A 19,088-nucleotide genomic window follows, 5' to 3' on the forward strand; every position below is an offset into this window, starting at 1 on the left:
AAGTTACCAGAGGATGTCCTCCATGTAAAGAACAACGAAGGCCTAGTGTCCAGGAAGGAAGGGATCCAACACAAGAGTGATGAAGGGAATCCTCAGGATTGTACTGAAGAGAGATCCCAAAATGACAGTGGAGCACCAGAAATGAGGGACTCCATACTAGACAGGCCAGCTATATCTAGGGGAGACAGCTTTGAAAAGTGAAACTAGGTGATAGGTTTGCAGCTCCATCATATTCTTACTAGAGGCCTGGTGTACGAATTCATGCACCAGTGAGGTCCCTGGGCCTGGCCTGCAGGATGGGGCCAAAACTGGTTTTCTGACATCCCCCAAGGGGTCCCAGCTTGTGATAGGGCACAGGCCAGGCCAAGGGACCCCAAAAGTGCACAATCTGGGCCAGGGAGGGATGTGGGAGGTTGGCCAGCCAGGGAGGGACCATGGGCAGGCTCCAGCGCGTGTCTGACACATCTAGCTCAATCCCGACCAGCCGAACCCCAGCATCAAACTAACCTACCACTCGGAGCATCTGTCCCCTAGTGGTCAGTGCACATCATAGTGACTGGTCAACTGTCTACCCCCTGGTGGTCAGTGCATGTTATAGCGAGCAGTTGAGCAACCTTAGCATATCATAAGCATATTATGCTTTGATTGGTTGAACGGCTGACTGGTTGACCGGACACTTAGCATATTAGGTTTTTATTACATAGGATGGGACCAGAGAAGCAATCCATTGTTGACTGAAACATCGTTATGCAACACATGATTGTGTATTAGGAGAATGGGACATGGGAAGGTTGTTTGTGTGATGGAAGATGGAGTTTGAAAGCAACCTAAACCCTTATTTTCCAAAGTGGGAAGTCAAAAAATAAAGCCTAAGTAAACAAGTATTGTTTACAACTTCAAAATCTAAAAGTAACAAAGCAAATGTGTTCTTTAGTCATTTGGGGGTAAATACGAAAAGAACTGGTGATATGAGTTGAAAAATGGTTTCTACTGGAGAGAAGAAGGATAGAGGGGCATTGGGCTGCAATGTATCTCAACAAGTCTCATATGACTGCACCACACTTGATTACATGCATCTGTTCAATGAACAATCTAATAAAATTGAAATTTTGCATTTAAAATAAAAGACCAATGAACAGTGTGTTTTAATAAGGACCCATACCTCCTACTTCTGCTAAGCTCAAAGCCTTGATCTCTCCAAGACTTGTTTTTGTTTATACAAATTAGCCCTTGGGCCTATTTCTCAAACATTCCCAGTAAATTCGCCATGGGATAAAGAAGTCTGAAGGTTTGCATCTCGCAAAGAAAATCATTAAACACACCTCATCCCCTTAACCCTCTGAGACTGACACAATTGACCCATATACTCAAAAGTCAGATAGGAATTCAAATATGCTAGCTGTAAGCCTGGCCTGGAAAATAAGATTTGGACTTGACTTTTCAGTTGAAAAGAGGCTTTTTTCAAATTTCCCCAAAATTGAGACCAACAATCCCTCGTGGGGAGAATCTGTGAAGAGGCCTGTCCAAGTGTGCTGAAGAGTGCACCCATCACGGCCTCAAGGCCAGATCGACCTCTGGCCTGTCTTTATGTAGTAGGTGCTGGGCCCTGAGCCAGGTTTGCCTTGCGTGGGAGGTTAAAAGTAGGACAAGTATGTGTCCACCCTCCAGGGAGACTAGATTGAAAAGGCCAGCGCAGGGGGGTGGGATGGGGTTCAGGGCGGGCGGGGGCAGGGGGCGGTGATGCAGGCTGGAGCACCTGAGCTACACATGTGAAGTCTCCTTTCTCTGCCTCAGCACATTGCTCCATGACTTTGAAGGAGAATGGGTAAAAGGAAAGGCAGAAGCTTTCCCTGCAATAGTTCCAAGAAGTTAAAGGTTCTTGCCTTATGAAGTTAGAATGAAGAAAGTAGGAGAAATGGGTCTAACTTACATAGAGAACTAGAAGAAAACAAGTAGCTGCCATCAGCCAGTCAGCAGATTATTTATTGAGTCAATGTCCTACAGCAGCCATTGGATGCCAAGCTTATTGCAGTTCCTGTGCTTTGCAAACTGTGACTTCTCAGTAAAACTTAGAGACGCGCTGATGTCTAGTTCCCTGACAAACTGAATCTTGTTCCATCTCTCTCTCTCTCTCTCTCTCTCTCTCTCTCTCTCTCTCTCTCTCTCTCTTCTCTCTCATCTTTGTTCTGGAAGTGTTTCTCTCCTTTTCTTCCCTTTCCTTTTCTTCCCTTTTCAAATCTGGCTATAATATTTATTGGACATAATTTTAAATATGTTTTTACTGATTTTATTTTTTAGAGAGGGAGCAAGGGAGAGGGATAGAGAGATAGAAATATTCATGAGAGAGAAACATCTTTGATCAGCTGCCTCCTGCATGTTCCCTACTGGGGATCCAGCCCACAACCCAGGCATGTGTACTGACCGGGAATCAAACCAGAGACCTCTTGTTTCATGGGTTGATGCTCAACCACTGAGCCACACCGACCAGGCTATATGACATAATTTTAAAACAACCCAAAGCTAAATCAACAGTCAAGCACTAAAATATAAGCCACAAGAAAACAAGCAGGTACATTTTATGTTATATTGCAATTTCATATTTTGTCTATTTTGCAGCTAGTAACAAAGCAAACAAGTAAAAATGTTCTCTATTACTCTAGAAATACCATTCATGCCTTTTAGAACATTTACACTAGAAAAAAGCTCCTTCTTTTGAAATTATTTCCATTCCATAAATGAGAAACAAAATTATTTCATAAAGTGAATTTTTGATTTCCCTGACATTATGATAGCCTATAGATTTGGAAGAAATGACAAAGAAACACTGTCAGAATTGAGGTGAACTCTGAGGAAGCAGGGGTGACCTTCCATGTAGTCAGCCGGTGCAAGTACACCACATTCTGGGAAGTAGAAGGAGCACTGGGAGAAACTGAGGGGACTCAGAGTTTAGTTAGGCATGAAATGAGATTTCAAGTGTCAAATATATAGAAAGCAAGAAGCACAAAAAAATGAAGAAGTGCTAAAAGTGCTAATTCCCCTGAATTCTCTCTCTTCTAAGACATCTTAGTGCAAAACTAAAGTAGACTAATGCATTTGCCAAGAAAGTAAGGAAAATACCCTATGGCTATCCTTCCTTGAGGGTCCATTGTATTCCAGGCACTAGGTAAACATTGTTTTGAATTCTCACAAGAACAGTGCTAGGCAAGCATTTCCATTCCCTTCCACAAATGAAGGTCAAAGCTCAAGCTGCTTAAACAACTTGTCCAGGGTCACATGACTGTTATATACCACTAGGGGCCCAGTGCACAAATTCGTGCACCTTGAAAGGAACTGTGAGCCTTGAGGCTGTGGTGGGTATTGGGGCGGGTCTCAGCCCATCCTCCGTGCCCCCACCCAGCCCCTCTTGCCGTGTCCCCCAGCCTCTGTCTGCTGGCAGCCCTGCTCCCACTGCCACTGCTCCCATGTGCTGACAGTGCTGGCCCTGTTCGCACCGCTGAGGCACAGAGCAATTGGGGCTGGTGCCAGCAGCAGGTGCAAGCCGGGCCGGCACTGTCAGTAGGTGCAAGTGGTGGCTGCTTCCCCGACTGCCCCTCAGGAACAGGAGGAGATGGAAAAGCCCTCAGGAGCAATTGGGACTGGCAGCCGCGGCTGGCACCCACTGACGGTGCCAAGTGATCGTGACCGGCACCAGGCACTGGCAGCAGGTGCGAGCAGTGGCTCTGGCACTGGCTGTGGGTATGAGCGGGCCCAGCGCTGGCAATGGGTGTGAGCAGAACCATTAACAGCAGCAGGTGCGAGAGGTGGCTGCCGTCCCTGATTGCCCCTCAGGAGCAGGGGGGCGTGGAGAAGCCCTGAAGGGCGATCAGGGCCAACAGCTGACACTCACATCTGCTGATGGTGACGAGTGATCAGGGCCAGCACGAGGCATGGGCAGTGGGTGCAAGCGGGGCCAGCACCGGCAGCAGGTGTGAGCACTAGGCGGGACCACGGCATGTGGGAGCAAAGAATTTTCAGTAACCACCAGAGGCTTGACCCAATAACAGTGACCAGTGCCCCACCTTGGTTTGGCGCCCCTGCTGACCTGCTCCACCATGTTCCACACGTGCCCCCTGGTGGTCAGCGCACATCATAGCGACCGGTTGTTCAGTTGTTTGGCTGTTTGGTTGTTCAGCCATTAGGTCTGTTTGCATATTAGAGTTTTATATGGAGAGATAGTCAGGATCCTAACCTTGGCCTATCAGATGGATCGGTTCCAAATTCATCCTCATTCCAAACTGCCTGTCAGTGTGTTATATAGGCATCTGAAAAATGTTTGTCAAACTAATGAATAATATGTACATTGAAATATTACACAGCAATAAAAAAGAATGAAATCTTGCCATTTGTGACAACATGGATAGACCTAGGGGTATTATGCTAAGTGAAATAAGCCAGGTAGAGAAAGATAAATGCCATATTATTTCACTATGTGTTGAATCTAAAGAAATAAAGGAGCAAACAAACTCATAGATACAGAGAACAAGTTGATGGTTGCTAGATGGGAGGGAGTTTGGGGGGATAGGTGAAAAAGGTGAAAGGGATTGAGAAGTACAAATTGCCAGTTATAAAAATAGTCATGGGGGTCTAAAACACAACATAGAGAATATAGTCAATAGTACTGTAATCACTATATTTGGTGCCAGATGAGTACTAGATTTATCAGGATAATCACTTTGTAAGGCATATAAATGTATAATCACTATTTTGTACAGTTAAAACAAATATAATATTGTATGTCAACTATAATTGAAAAATAAATTTTAAAAAACTAGTAAGTAAATGCAGAAAGTGGCTTCAGGAAAAGGGAATTCCAAAATATAGGTTTACAACTATTAGAAGGAAGAAATACATATACGTAAGTATTAGGTAAGGACTTTTGTATTTCTTGAAGATTATACATCTGGAAGTGAGATTGAGTAAAGAAAAGTTGCTAGACAGTAATCACTATTATTTTAAAAAAATAATATCCGAGGGCAATAATCTCCTAAGCCATTATGGGAACATCAAAAACCAACTGAAAATAATATTAATGGGGATTTTTGATAAAAGAATAACAATCCTGGAAGCAAAAACAGATTGTTATTTTGATTCTATTTATTTCAATGATGTTATATAATACTAAAGAATTTATGTGGCTCCTAATAAACTCAAGACTGTATAATATAGTCATATGCATTGAATTTTGTAAGGGCAAGCAATGGAATATATATGTCAGCATCTTAAATGAAATTAACAAATGATAATGATACTTATCTCTGAGGATATTAGATACTAATAACATTGCTTATTCATGTTAAGTGCCAAATGCTTTTTTAAATCTTACAGTTCTACTTAAATTAATACTATCCATTAATTCTATCCTATGACATTAAGTACTACACGTTAATTATACATCTTAGGTTGTTTCCTTGTAACCAGTTTTACTTGTCTTTAATTGGGTCTTCTTTAGTTTGAAAGAAGCCCAATCGCTCTCATTAAATTCGTTGCCTTCTTTAATTAGGTTAGCTAACTATTAAATTGACTGAATTATCAATTACATGATCTCCCCTGTGCCTAATGCCATCTTTGATGCTGCATTCCTTAAGTAGAAGTAGGATAGACTTTCACCAATAATATGGTGTAGGAAGAATGCAGGATTTCCATTTCCTTTCCAATGATCTGCCTTTCCTGCTGAGTATGCTCTTCCTATTCCATTACCCTTACGCCAGATCACTATAGCCACTATCACGTCTGCCATCATCACCACCACCACCACCTCCAAGTCCTCCACAAATATATCCTCTTCCATATAAATCCGCTCTTGTGATGTGAGGCCTGATTGCCACTCCTAGAATGTACTGAGCCCTCATGAAACAACCTTGCCAGACATGGTTCCTGTCTCCCAGGAGGACTTTAACCTTCTTCAGACTTATCCCCAGTTCTTCAAACTTCTACCTTTTTGCTTTTTCCTTTTGTAACCTGGCCCCATGGCCTTATATTTGTATGGACTTTTCTACCTAAGGTGCTTTCCCTTTGCAGAGTCACCAAGATCCAGTGCAAATGCCACATCCTCCATGAAACCTTCCCTGTTCTCATCTCTGACTATAATTGCTGTCTCTTCTAAACCCCCTTATCTGCACATCCTTTAAGTTAATTATCATCTGGCCTTTGAGGCTAATAGTCCATGTCTTCCACAGAGCAAAGTTTAATAAATGTTTATTGATGGAATGAATGAATGAATGAATAAATGAATTTATAGTGTTGATCACCGATTAGCTTGCAAGAGTTACATGTCTTATTCCTCCATTGGAAAGAGAATAGAAGTGTCATATACATATTTATATTCTTCTGACACCTTTTAGAGTAAATCCCACAAAACTGACACTCATTATTTACTAATTCAAAATAAAAATCATATTCTGATGGAGACTAATTGAATGATTGCTGTGAAAAAAGTGAGGTGTGAGAATAGTGTTATAGCAGCAATGTTAAAGGATATATAAATGCCTTCTACACTAATAAAAGAGGAAAATGGTAATTGGCATACGGCGATACTTTTTTCATTGGCTAATCAGGGCTATATGCAAATTAACTGCCAAATAAGATTGGCAGTTAACTGCCAACAAGATGGCGACTAATTTGCATATGTAGGCACAATGCAGGGAGGCGAAAGGGAAAGCAGGAAGAAGTCCCCTGCCACTGACAGTGATCGGAAACCCAGGGGGGAGCTAAGAGTTGGGGGGCAGGGCAAAGGCGGCCTTGGGGCCGCCTTTGCCCTGCCCCCCAGCCATGATCGGAGAATCAGGCACCTTTGCCGCCCTGGCCAGTGATAGCAGGAAGTAGGGGTGGAGCCAGGGATGGGAGCTGGGCAAGGTCGAAGCTGCAGTCCCAGGAGCTAGGGGTCCCTTGCCTGGGCCTAAAGCGAAGCCCACGATCGCGGCGCCCCCCGCTGCCACTGCAGGTCCCCACTGCCTGAGCCGGACGCCTAGGCCAGAGGCATTAGGCCTGGGCAGGGGCGGAGCCTGCAACCGCGGGGAGCTGGGGGTCCCCTGCCCAGGCCTGACACCTCTGCCAGAGGCCTCAGGCCTGGTCAAGGGGCCGATCCGGTGATTGGTGATCGGAGGGTGATGAGGGTCAACTCCTCTGGCTGAGGCATCAGGCCTGGGTGGGGGGCGGAGCTGGGGATTGGGGAGATATGATGGTCCCCTTGCCCAGGCCTGAAGCCTGGGTCAGAGGCGTCAGGCTTGGGCGGGGGGTGGAGCAAGCAATCAAAGGGAGATGGGGGTCCCCTGCCCAGGCATGATTCCTGGGCCAGAGGCCTCAGGCCTGGGCGGGGGCCAGAGCCAGTGATCGGGGGGAGATGGGAGTCCCCTGTCCAAGCCTGACACCTCTGGCGGAGGCGTCAGGCCTGGGCAAGGGGCCGATCAGGCGATCGGAGGGTGATGGGGGTCAACGCCTGAGGGCTCCCAGTATGTGAGAGGGGGCAGGCTGGGCTGAGGGACACTCTCCCCCACACACACACACCCAGTGCACGAATTTCGCGCACCGGACCCCTAGTTTAAAATATAAGTCACCAATGGCCCTGACCTTCCCACTTCAGCTTGGCATTATGAAATCACTTTTAAAAAATAAATAAAGTGGCCCCATAGATGTGGAGGAGAGATTAATGAGCTTTGATTCTGAGAAGATGAAGAGATCATATCACTTCGCTCCCCATTCAGTGATACTATAAACTGGTCTGAAAGATATGGCAAGAAAACAGTTTTCTATACCCTGTTCTTTCATGGTCTCTGTCTTCCTAGGATTTATAGGCCTGCAAGGGTTAATGGAGCAAAAGTTGTCTCTGGTAGGCAGGCACACAGCGGTCAGTGCTTAATGATCCCAGTGCCTTTAAATGGTGTCCATAATTATGGGGTGGGAAGAAGCAAGTGCATAATGTCATGAAAAGAACTTGATCTGAAGAATCCAACCAATCTCAATTTGAATCCTGGATCCAGTATTTTCTAAAAGTCACTTAACTGCTTGTAGTCTCAGCTCCCTCATCTGAAAAAAAAAATAGGGTTACATCTTTTACCCCATGAGATCATTAGAAGTACTTGAGGTTAAGTAGATAAATGGATAGACAGACAAACATTCTCTAGAACAATGTCTATCATTTCATAAAAAAAAAAAAAAAAAAAAAGATATAGTGTTTTCAACTTTGTCAGGAGCCTTAATTGGAATGGATCCTATATTTACCAAATTTAGAACCCAAAGTAGTTTGAGATCTTAAACAAACACTAGTATAGATCTATCAAAGTTCTGAGCTACCCAGAACATTGTGTTAATATTAAGTAAATCAGAGATCAGGGCAGTAAATATTTATAGCAAACACAAGCTCTATTGTGTCTTAGAAGTGAGGAGTGACTCATATGTTGCTGCATGTTCAGACAAAATGGAGTTGAGGAAGAAATCTCTTTTCATCCAGTTATTAAGTAAAGCTTTGGGAAAGACGTGAAATAAGGGAAGGAAAGGGCCTAGTTCAAAAATAGGTGGCGTTTCCAGGAATAGGGTATAAGGATCTAACATGAGAACTCATAGGAACTACAGTAAGAAAGATAAGAAGCACCTGGGTTTCTTTTCCTGGTCTGCGCTTGCACAATCTCTAGTCACATGGAGAGACTCATTCTATCATTTACTCATCTATTCATTCATTCAGTCAGTCAGTCAATCAGTCAGTCATTTAACAGGTATTTAGTAGGAACTATGTGCTAAGCAGTAAGTGCTGAGAACATAATAGAGAGCACTGTGGTGGGGTAAGCAATCTCTTTTTTTTTTAAATATATTTTATTAATTTTTTTACAGAAAGGAAGGGAGAGGGATAGGGAGTTAGAAACATCGATGAGAGAGAAACGTCAATCAGCTGCCTCCTGCACACTCCCCACTGGGGATGTGCCCGCAACCAAGGTACATGCCCCCGACCGGAATCTGGGACCCTTGAGTCCGCAGGCCGACACACTATCCACTGTGCCAAACCGGTCAGGGCGGTAAGCAATCTCTTGAGTGTATATGTGCTATAAGAAAACACTCAGTTCTGCCTTGGCTGAGTGGCTCGGTTAATTGGAGCATTGTCCTGTACACCAAAAAGGTTTTGGGTTCAAGTCCTGTTCAGGGCACATACCTAGGCTTTGGGTTCAATATCTGTTCAGGGCTTGTACCAGAGGCAACCAATGGATATTTCACTTTCACATCAATGTTTTTCTCTCTCTCATCAATAAAAGCATATCCTAAAAGAAAGAAAGAAAGAAAGAAAGAAAGAAAGAAAGAAAGAAAGAAAGAAAGAAAGAAGAAGAAAGAAGAAAGAAGAAAGAAAGAAAGAAAGAAAGAAAGAAAGAAAGAAAGAAAGAAAGAAAGAAAGAAAGAAAGAAAGAAAGAAAGAAAGAAAGAAGGAAGGAAGAAAGAAAGAAAGAAAACCCCTCTGTATAATAAGGGATTTGGCTAGGTAATTATCTCTTCCTTCTCCAAAACTATGGTTATAAGTGATAAAACTCACTTTGCCAATTTTCACTTTGCATTTTGGCAAAGGTCATCAAACACCTCATTTCCAACATTCAGTACATCTAATATCCCTGAAGGGCTGGCTATCATCTATGTATGCACTTGTATGTACACTTGTCCTCACAAGCCTGGAAACCTAGTCACATATACACATGCCTGGGAGTGGCACAAAGTACTCAGGGAATGTGGACATTAAACAATTATCTTGGGAAATAATCATGGGATTAAGATCGTGCATTAAGGTCAATATGCAAATAATTGCATCAAGTATTGACTCTTTTTTATGAGACAACACCAACATATTCCTTAGGGACTAAACATTTTATCTTTTTCTCTTCGATGGTTGATTTTCTTTTATAGCTATAAAATGAAAACAATGAGCAATTATGATTTTCAAAAAATCTCAAGTAAATACAAAATTGTTTAAATGCTAAAACTATGAGTATCTTTCCCTTATTGTGTTTGAGTCACTCATCTCAGATACATTGGTCACATTCGTTAAGGCTGAACCTTATTTTATGAAATCCTGAAAATTTATTCTCATATAAGGGTATCTGGAGTTCTGCAAGAGCATTAAAATAAGCTCAATCTGTTCTTAATGTAACAAACTACACGGTCCTATGTGAACATTGCCCTTCCTCATTCAAAGTCAGATAGCATGAGAGTTGATATGACTCACAGTTTCCCGACACTGGTGGAACTAGTTTACATCTACAGCCCCTTGAATACCATCAAAGATGAACTTGATTCTTCCCAAGTACAAGCAACCTTTAGAAGATCTCATTCTAGATAAGTTTGGCAATAGAATTAGATCAGTTAAAATCAGAAAAAGAGCTGAGAAAGCCGTTTTGTTAACCACCATGCTGTACCTAGACAAGTCAATATTTAAACTTTCTTACACAGACGTTTATACATCAAAGCAGCTTGGTAATGTTAGTTTTGGTGAGGAATATCAACATCTTGATGATACAAGTGAACGTGTAGAGACATATTTAAACCACAAAGGAAGCCACAGATAGATGATCAATAGCATGTTATGTGAAGCCCAAGAGGCCAGGTTACATTTCTCTACTTCATTGAAATGTTGCCATTTTTCTCAGCAGTCTCAAATTCTAAAACTATTCTATATGTTCTCCTTTTTTTTCTTTTGTTAATCCTCACCCAAGGCTATTCTTCCATTGATTTTAGAGAAATTGCAAGAGAGGGAGGGAGAGAGAGAGAGAGAGAGATCGATGTGAAAGAAACCTCATCAATTAGTTGCCTCCCGCACTGGCCCCTACTGGGCCAGGGATTAAACCTGCAACTCAGGTATGTACCCTTGACCAGAATCGAACCTGAGCTCCTTCAGTGGGTGAGCCAATGCTCTAACCACTGAGCACACCAGCCAGGGTTGTTCTTTTTTAAAAGACCCTGAGTGTTAGAGCCATGGTCCAATGTATCTCAATATTTACACAGACAAATAGAATGATTACATAGAAAGAAAATAGACGATAAAGTCCAATAGAATTACATTAGGACCCTGCTATGTAAATTACTTAATTTTCTTCCACCCAAATTTCTTCATCTGTTAAAAAAAAAAAAAAAAAGATAAAAACCTGGGGAAGGGAGGAAGAGGGGGGTCAGGGGGGGTGGAATGGGAAATATTTGTACTACTATCAACAATAAAAATACATTTACATTTTAAAAAAGATAATCAAAGAACTAATAAACACTCTAGAGCAGCCGTGGGCAAACTATGGCCCGGGGGCCGGATCCAGCCCATTTGAAATGAATAAAACTAAAAAAAAAAAAAAAAAAAAAAAAGACCGTACCCTTTTATGTAATGATGTTTACTTTGAATTTATATTAGTTCACACAAACACTCCATCCATGCTTTTGTTCCGGCCCTCCGGTCCAGTTTAAGAACCCATTGTGGCCCTCGAGTCAAAAAGTTTGCCACCCCTGCTCTAGAGCAAAGACCTATTAGTACAGTGGCTAAGAATCAAATCTCATCATGCTAAGCTTGGAACCACCCTGTAGCAAATGCCCCAACACTGCCCCTGGTAGACACATCCCAGATTCTGTGGCAAGTTCATCACCCTTGGTAGCTGATGCTAAGAGGATGGGTTGTGGTAACAGGATGAGCTTTCTTCCACAATCCATCTGTGGCCCATACCTTCCTCCCCAATCTCCTGGGCTTAGGTAGTATGAAGGCAGAGACCAGAGCTTAATAATAATAACAATAGTATCATCTCCCTCAGATCCTTTCCGAAAGGAGGGAGTATACAAATGTAGAAATAGATAAACAAATTACAGAGCAGGGAGGTGACCCTAGAGTGTTATGAAAAGTGAAGAGTGTAGGTTTTGGACTCATACAGATGTGCCCTCCGCCAATAGTTCTTAGCTGTGTGCTCTCCCATGAGTTTCTTAACCTCCCAGAGCCTTAGTTATTTCATATGGAACAACAATAGCTGCTAAAAAGAGTTATTGTTGGGATGAAAATATATAGTATATCTAAAATGACTTAGCCACATTCCCAGACCTGTTCTGTCCTATAAATATTAGTGTACTTCCAATGTGCACAGATACATTGACCCCAAAGTAGGAAGAAATGCAGAGAGAAGATAGAAATTTAAAGGTTCAAACAGCAAAATAATTGATGTGCTACTGGCAGGAGCACTTAAAAGTTTAAAGGATGGGCAAGGAGTTAATGCACCAGTCTAATACTGATTCAGAATTAGAAAGGGCAAAAATATGATGTCTTCAATTATGCCATGAATAAAAGAGGAAATGTGAGTTAAGAAAAGACAAAGAGCTACCCAAGACAAAATACATGAAAGTTTGAAAGGGTCATGTGTTCAGTTAGCCCTTTACTACTAGCAATTAGCAGGTTAAACATAAAAAGAATAGTATTTATAGTGGAATGGGTTTTTTCTGGTAATAAAAGTAAAAAACAAATGTCATTTTTGAACATTTAAGTTCAGAAGAATAAAAACAAGAAAATAAAAATCACCAATTTATCTAAAGATATAGCATTTATTTGTCCATTTGTTTATTTATTTCACAAATAAACCAGGCACTGTTTCAAGTAACAAAGATCCAATAGGGGACAAAAGAAAAGTCATCACTTCTCAGAAGGTTCTATGGGGGAGAGAGTACACAAAGAAAGTATAAATAAGTCACTTGGAAAAGGAGACATATGTAATACTTTCAACAACAAAGAATTAAAGAAAAATAATAATGATAGTCCTAAAATTAATATAAATAAATAAAACAAAAGAGGATAAAAAAAGTCACTTGATGGTATGTGCTATTTTAAAATGCTGTCCAAGTGGGGAGGAAATATTGGAATAAGGCTAGGATATATATATATCATATGTATTATATGTATATATGTATTATATATTTGAATACAATAGGTTTATTATTAGTAATATTGTTGTTTTGTACTTTTATGTATTACAAAATAAGTATATTTTTACTTATTAAAATAAAACATGTAAGTTAATATTAATGTTATTAAGAACCAAGATTTCCAAGTTAAAAAGATAAGAAACAAAGAAATAGAATGTTAAACTTTGAACTGAGCTATCAATATAAACTTATGAGTTATCACATGGGGAGATGACTCGTAGACAAATTTCTAAAGGTAGTAAAGGCACCAGCCCTTCCTGGTGGAGGTAAAAGTAGACAGAGAGGCTCAGTGGAAAGGGAGGGTGTTTGGTGGGCATTAGAAACAAAGGGAACTAGTGTGGCTGCAACCAACAGATTGAAGAAAAGAGTGGTAGAGAATGAATTCAGAGAGCAGAAATGCCAACTAAGAAGGCCTGTGCAGGCCAAGACATAGATCTGGCTTCTATTTTGGAGGCTTGGAGCAGAAGAGTGACAGGATTGGATATATTTTAAAGGCTCATTCTCAGAAAGGAGCATGGAGGGAGGAAGTGCTGATGGAAAGACCCCAGTTAAGAGACCTCAGCAGTGATCAAGCCAAGACTCAATGGAACAGTGGAGATGGTGGAAAATGATTAGATTCTGGGTCGTTTGAAAGGGGAGGTGAATGGATTTACTGTTGGATTGGCTGTGGATATGAAAGAAAGAGACAAATTCAGGAAAGATTCCAGGTATTTGACTTGAACAACTGGATGGATGACTTTCCCCTTATTGAGATAAGACTAGAGGAGGAAAAGATTTAGAGACTGGCAGCTAGGAATTAAAAAATTTGGATATATAGAGGTCAAGTTTGAGATACCTATTGGTCATCCATGTGGAGATGTTTAAAAACATCACTGATAGCCCTGGCCAGTTTGGCTCGGTGGATGGAGCGTTGGCCTGTGGACCAAAGGGTCCCAGGTCCAGTCAGGGGCATGTACCTTGGTTGTGGACATATCCCCAGTGGGGGGTGTGCAGGAGGCAGCTGATCGATGTTTCTCTCTCATCCATGTTTCTAACTCTCTAATACTCTCCCTCTCCCTTCCTCTCTGTAAAAAATCAATAAAATATATTTTAAAAAATCACTGATAGCCCTGGCTCAGTGGATAGAGCATCGATCCATGGACTGATAGGTCATGGGTTCAATTCTGGTCCAGGCCATGTCCCTCAGTTGCAGGCACGTGCGGGAGGCAACCAATTGATGTGTCTCTCTCACATTGATATTTTTCTCTGTCTGTCTCTACCCCTCTCTTCTCTCTTTCTCTCTCTCTCTCTCTCTCTCTCTCTCTCTCTCTCTCTCTCTCTCTCAAAAAAAAAAAAATCAATGGAAAAATATCTCCTGGTGAGGATTAATAAAAATATCACTGATACATGTATATAATTTATATGTTAATAACAAAGTGAGGTCATATACTCTATTCAGTTTTGAAATATCACAGGAGTATTTTTTTTCTAACCTTAAGTATTCTTTGAGAACATTATTTTTAAACTTCATAATATTCAACTGGTAGATTTTACCATTCCGGAGTTTTCAAAAATTAGTTTCACATTTATCATTATTATATATAATGCTTTGATAACTTCACTGACTATCTCCATGAGGGACACATCCAAATATAGGGTCAAGAGTGTGAAACTTTTGAAACCTTTGATACATATTAAGTTGCATTCCCAAAAAGGAATACCAATTTATAGTCTCACAATTAGGTCTGAGAGTACCTGCTTGCTTAATTATTTTTTTGCCCAAACTGAAGATGATCATTTTAAGTATATTTCCAGTTTTATAGCAAAAATTATCTATCAATGTTTAATTTGCATTTATTTGAATTTTAGTAAATTGCAACATTTCTTCATAAGTTTATGTGTCTTTTGAATTTTTTCTTCTGTATATTACACACTCATATGCTTTAAATTGATCACTTTTGAAATAAACATTTAACATTGAAATGATAACCATAATAATAATAGTAGCTAACATGAATTGTGCTAAGTGGTGCACTAAGCAATTGACATGTTAATCTTCACAACCTTATTAGTAATACTCATTGTTCAGACAAGAACATTTAGGATTAAAAAGGTGAGATGACCTGCTTCAAGTTACACAACTAGTTAGTGCATGAACCGGGATTTGACATGCTTACTCCAGAGCCCACCAGAAGTAATCATATTTAGTAATTTGAGAAGAGAACAAGTTTGGAGACCATGGAAAAGTTTGAAATGTAAGATCTGAATTTACTCAGGTAAGAATTTACTAGGACAAATAAATCCAGTGCAGAAATGTTATTTTAGCAATTCGACTACTCTGCTTAATTAAATATCTACTAAGGGCAAAGGTTCTCATAAGTCGCTGTGAGGAACTACAAAGAACAGCTTGACAAGCTCATTTCTAGCATGTGAACACCAAGCTTGCCACCCCACATATGGCTGCCCTATTATCAGATGGAAAGATCTGCTAGTTTTGAATTTTCCTGAATTATATGTAAACTTTAATCACTATATTTAAGAAGAAATGTTGGAAGAAAAATATGGGGTGCTTAAAACGATGCTTTTGGAGAGAGAAAAACATCAGTGCGAGAGACACATTGTTTGGTTGCCTCCCACCTGGTCAGGGTCAGGGATCAAGCCTGCCACTGAGGTACGTGCCCCCTTGGCTGGAATCGAACCCAGGACCCTTCAGTCTGCAGCCAACAAAATGAGGTTGGGCCCTGGTGACCCTCTGTATCTGGGTCCTTGCTCTGCTCATGTCTGTCTAACTGCCTACCACACTAAGAGGCTCTGAGAGTCACTGGAGCAACCATGGCCACCTAGGGAGAACCAGAGCTCCTGGTGTGGAGCCCAGAGGCCATAGCCTCAGATCCCCCAGTGCCCAGGGGACTGGAGGTGAGGTTGGGGGTTTTGGTGCTCCTTCTGGTGCTCACTCTCATCTGCAGTCTGGAGTCCATCCGTGTGCTATGCCCGCCTGGAGCTAACCCGGAAGCCTCAGCCTTCCGCCAGAAAGCCCTGAGCCTTGTAAGCTGTTTTGTCTGGGCAGGGGGGGCGGAGGGGGAGGGGTGTTCTGGCCACCTGTCTCCTGGACCTGCTGCCTGACTCCCTGTCTGCCATAGATGAGGCCCTGGCAGCCCTGCAGGTGATGCTCCGGTTTCCCCTACAAGAGTTTATCCTGGTCCTCAGCTTCTTCCTGGTCCTGGTGATGGAGCAGATCACACTGGCTTACAAGGAGCAGTCAGTGCTATCACCTCGGGAGGAGACAAGGGCACTGCTGGGAACAGTGAATGGTGGGCCACAGTACTGGCATGACAGGCAAGGCCTCCCACAGGCAAGCGGAGCTCTGGCAGCTCCCTCAGCCCTGCGTGCCTGTGTACTGGTCTTCTCCCTGGATCTGCACTCAGTGTTCAAGGGGCTGGCAGTGGGACTGCAGTGAAACCGGGCTGGGGCCATGGAGCTGTGTCTCGCATTGCTGCTCCATAAGGGTATTTTGGCTGTCAGCTTGTCCCTGAGGCTGCTGTAGAGCCACCTGTGAGCAAAGGTAGTGGCTGGCTGTGGCATTCTCTTCTCATGCATGACACCTCTGGGCATTGGGCCGGGAGCAGCTCTGGCACAGTGAGCTGGCCCACTGCACCAGCGGACCCAGTCTAAGCTGGAGGGTATGGCAGCTGGCACCTTTCTCTATATCACCTTCTTGGAAATCCTGCCCCAGGAGCTGGCCACTACTGAGCCAATGATCCTCAAGGACATTCTGCTCCTATCAAGCTTTGCCCTGCTTACTGGCCTACTCTTCATTCAGGTCTAAGGGGCTCCAAGAGGGGCAGGGGAGATTGGGTACCAGGTGCCCTTGATCCACCTCCCCTCAGGGATGGGGAAGGGAAGTATTGAGAACCAAAAAGTTCTCTGAGAGGTGGGAATGCAGCCTTTGGAACAATTTGACCAATGGGAAAGAAGTGGGTAGACAAAAGCCTGGTCCACAGGCTGAAGGGACAAGGCATGATAAGTCCCTAGAGACATGATCAAGAGACATTAATATTAGGGAAGACAGTAGAGTGCTAGAATCAGGCAGACACTACACACGGACAAACTGACACTGGGGAGGCTAAAGTTGGGCATGATACCCAGGTGCTTTGGGATGAAAGTAGAGAGAACACAGGCCCAGAGTGAGCAGTTCTCTTGTTTCTAGCCCATTTCAGCCCTCTGTCATTTGGAGTGGACCCCTCCTAATTTTTTTAGCTCCTACTCTCACATCTATCTCCTTCTTTCCTTCTCCCAAGACACTAGTGCCAAGTGGCCTCTTCCTGCCAGTATTGGTTCTCTGGCTTCTCCAGTTCTGCTCGCTGTTTTTAAAGTACCAAATATAAATGCCTCCCTCTTTCTCAAAGCACAGTGATGCACTGAGCTCAGCTTAGCAACTCGTGAAGGGGTCCTCTTGCTCCTTATTTTAGTCCCATTCTGGGTGAGCCCGAAATGTTTGCTGATTTGGGGTAGAGGGAGGGTTGGCAAATCTGCGGGCCTTACCATTGCTGCACCCTGGAAATACTGAACATGGACATGACGCCCCAAACAGATGATAAGCATTGAGCTGCCAAAATTTTTTATACCATAGGAGTCCAAGGGGGGAAGGAGAATGCTCACCCCCAGTGTCTGGTTTTTTTTGTCGGGGGGGGGCGGTGGGCGCGGTTAGGCTGTGCACAGGGCCATATTCTCTAGAATCTATTTTACTTACTGATCTGTTTGGGGACATGTTACCCAAATAAAAGATGTTTCTATAAAAATTAATTAATTACTTAATTAATAAGATGCTTTTGGAGGATAATTTATTTTCCTTATAGTAGATGCCCTCAAGAAATAAATAGTACTTAGACTTTAATATTTTTCCTAATATGAATATTTGTAGAGAGGACAGTGAGGTCCCCTCCTTCCTTTCCTACATCTGGTCTCTGACCTCTTGGTTGTACTTTCCTTGGCAGATTTGTATATCCCCACATGCATCATGAGCTGTGACGCTGCACAAGGCAGCATCTGCTTCGTTAAGATGACTCTTGTATTACAGGATCAAAGTTTCACTCAAAGTAAGTAGGTGGCTTTGGCTCCCTGATCATCCTGTTGGTGGCCTCCCACAGAGGGAGTGGCAGTGGCAGCAGCAGCAGGGCAATGGGGGCGGGGCTGGAGCTGCTCCCTGGTGGTCAGTGCACTCCCACAGGGATGTCCACAGGGAGCGGGCCTAAGCCATCAGTCAGACATCCCCCAAGGGCTCCCAGACTATGAGAAGGCACAGGCCCGGCTGAGGGACTCCCCAAGTGCATGAATTTTTATGCACTGGGCCTCTAGTAATTAATAAATAATGAGGGAGAAACCAAGATGGTGGCATAGGTAAACAGCTGAAATTGCTGCCTCGCACAAACATTTCAAAACAAAAATAAAACTAAAAGACAAAAAGGACATCATACAGAAACACAGAAAGGGTGGCTGAGTGGAAATTCTACAACTAGAAGGAAAGAGAAAAGCACACTGAGACTCAGAGGAGGTGCGGAAGTAAAGTGCAGAGCTGGACCTCATCTGGGCACCTCCAAACCCCAAACAAAGAGAAGGAATCTTCAGATCTCTTTGTAGCTCCTGCTGGGTAGCCTCAGGCAAAGGCTAAATTAGCACCTCCTTAGAGATCTAAGAGCCAGTGTACCCAGTGGTCAGAGTGGGACCATCCAGATTACAACTCCTCAGATCCATAAGGGACATACTCAGGGGGCAGACTCAGTGAACACCAAAGCCCCACTGAAGCAAGTCTTGACCCATAAGGGTGTTTCCAGCACAGAAGTTCTCCCATCATAGACACAGTTGATTCTTACAGCCAACTGGCCTGGAGGTCAATTCTTCCCAGTGATACCAACAACAATCAAGGCTTAACTACAACAAGACTGTGCACACAGCCCACAAAGGGGTGCACCAAGAGTATCCACCTCAGGTAATTGCAGAAGCTGAGCCACTGGGCCCTATAGGACACCTAGCACAGAAAGCCATTCTATCAACACAGGGAAGCAGACAAAATGCGGAGACACAAAATGCAGGTCACAAATGACAGAAATGGAGGAAAGCAAACTACTGGATATAGAATTCAAAACCACGGTTATAAGGTTTTT

At 42.8% G+C, this 19,088-nt stretch overlaps 1 protein-coding gene across 1 annotated transcript; it reads left to right on the forward strand.

Annotated features, from left to right (window-relative positions):
- Positions 1–10,213: 10,213 nt before the first annotated feature.
- On the forward strand, positions 10,214–16,260 carry LOC308513731 (uncharacterized protein; the record flags this gene model as incomplete). Its single annotated transcript, XM_081083891.1, has 3 exons — positions 10,214–10,312; positions 15,772–15,940; positions 16,091–16,260. The coding sequence occupies 3 exons, from the start codon at positions 10,214–10,216 to the stop codon at positions 16,258–16,260; spliced, it is 438 nt and encodes a 145-aa protein (XP_080940017.1).
- Positions 16,261–19,088: the final 2,828 nt, after the last annotated feature.

This window comes from Myotis nattereri, assembly GCF_964212035.1.
Source record: "Myotis nattereri genome assembly, chromosome: 2".
Taxonomy (NCBI): Eukaryota; Metazoa; Chordata; class Mammalia; order Chiroptera; family Vespertilionidae; genus Myotis; species Myotis nattereri.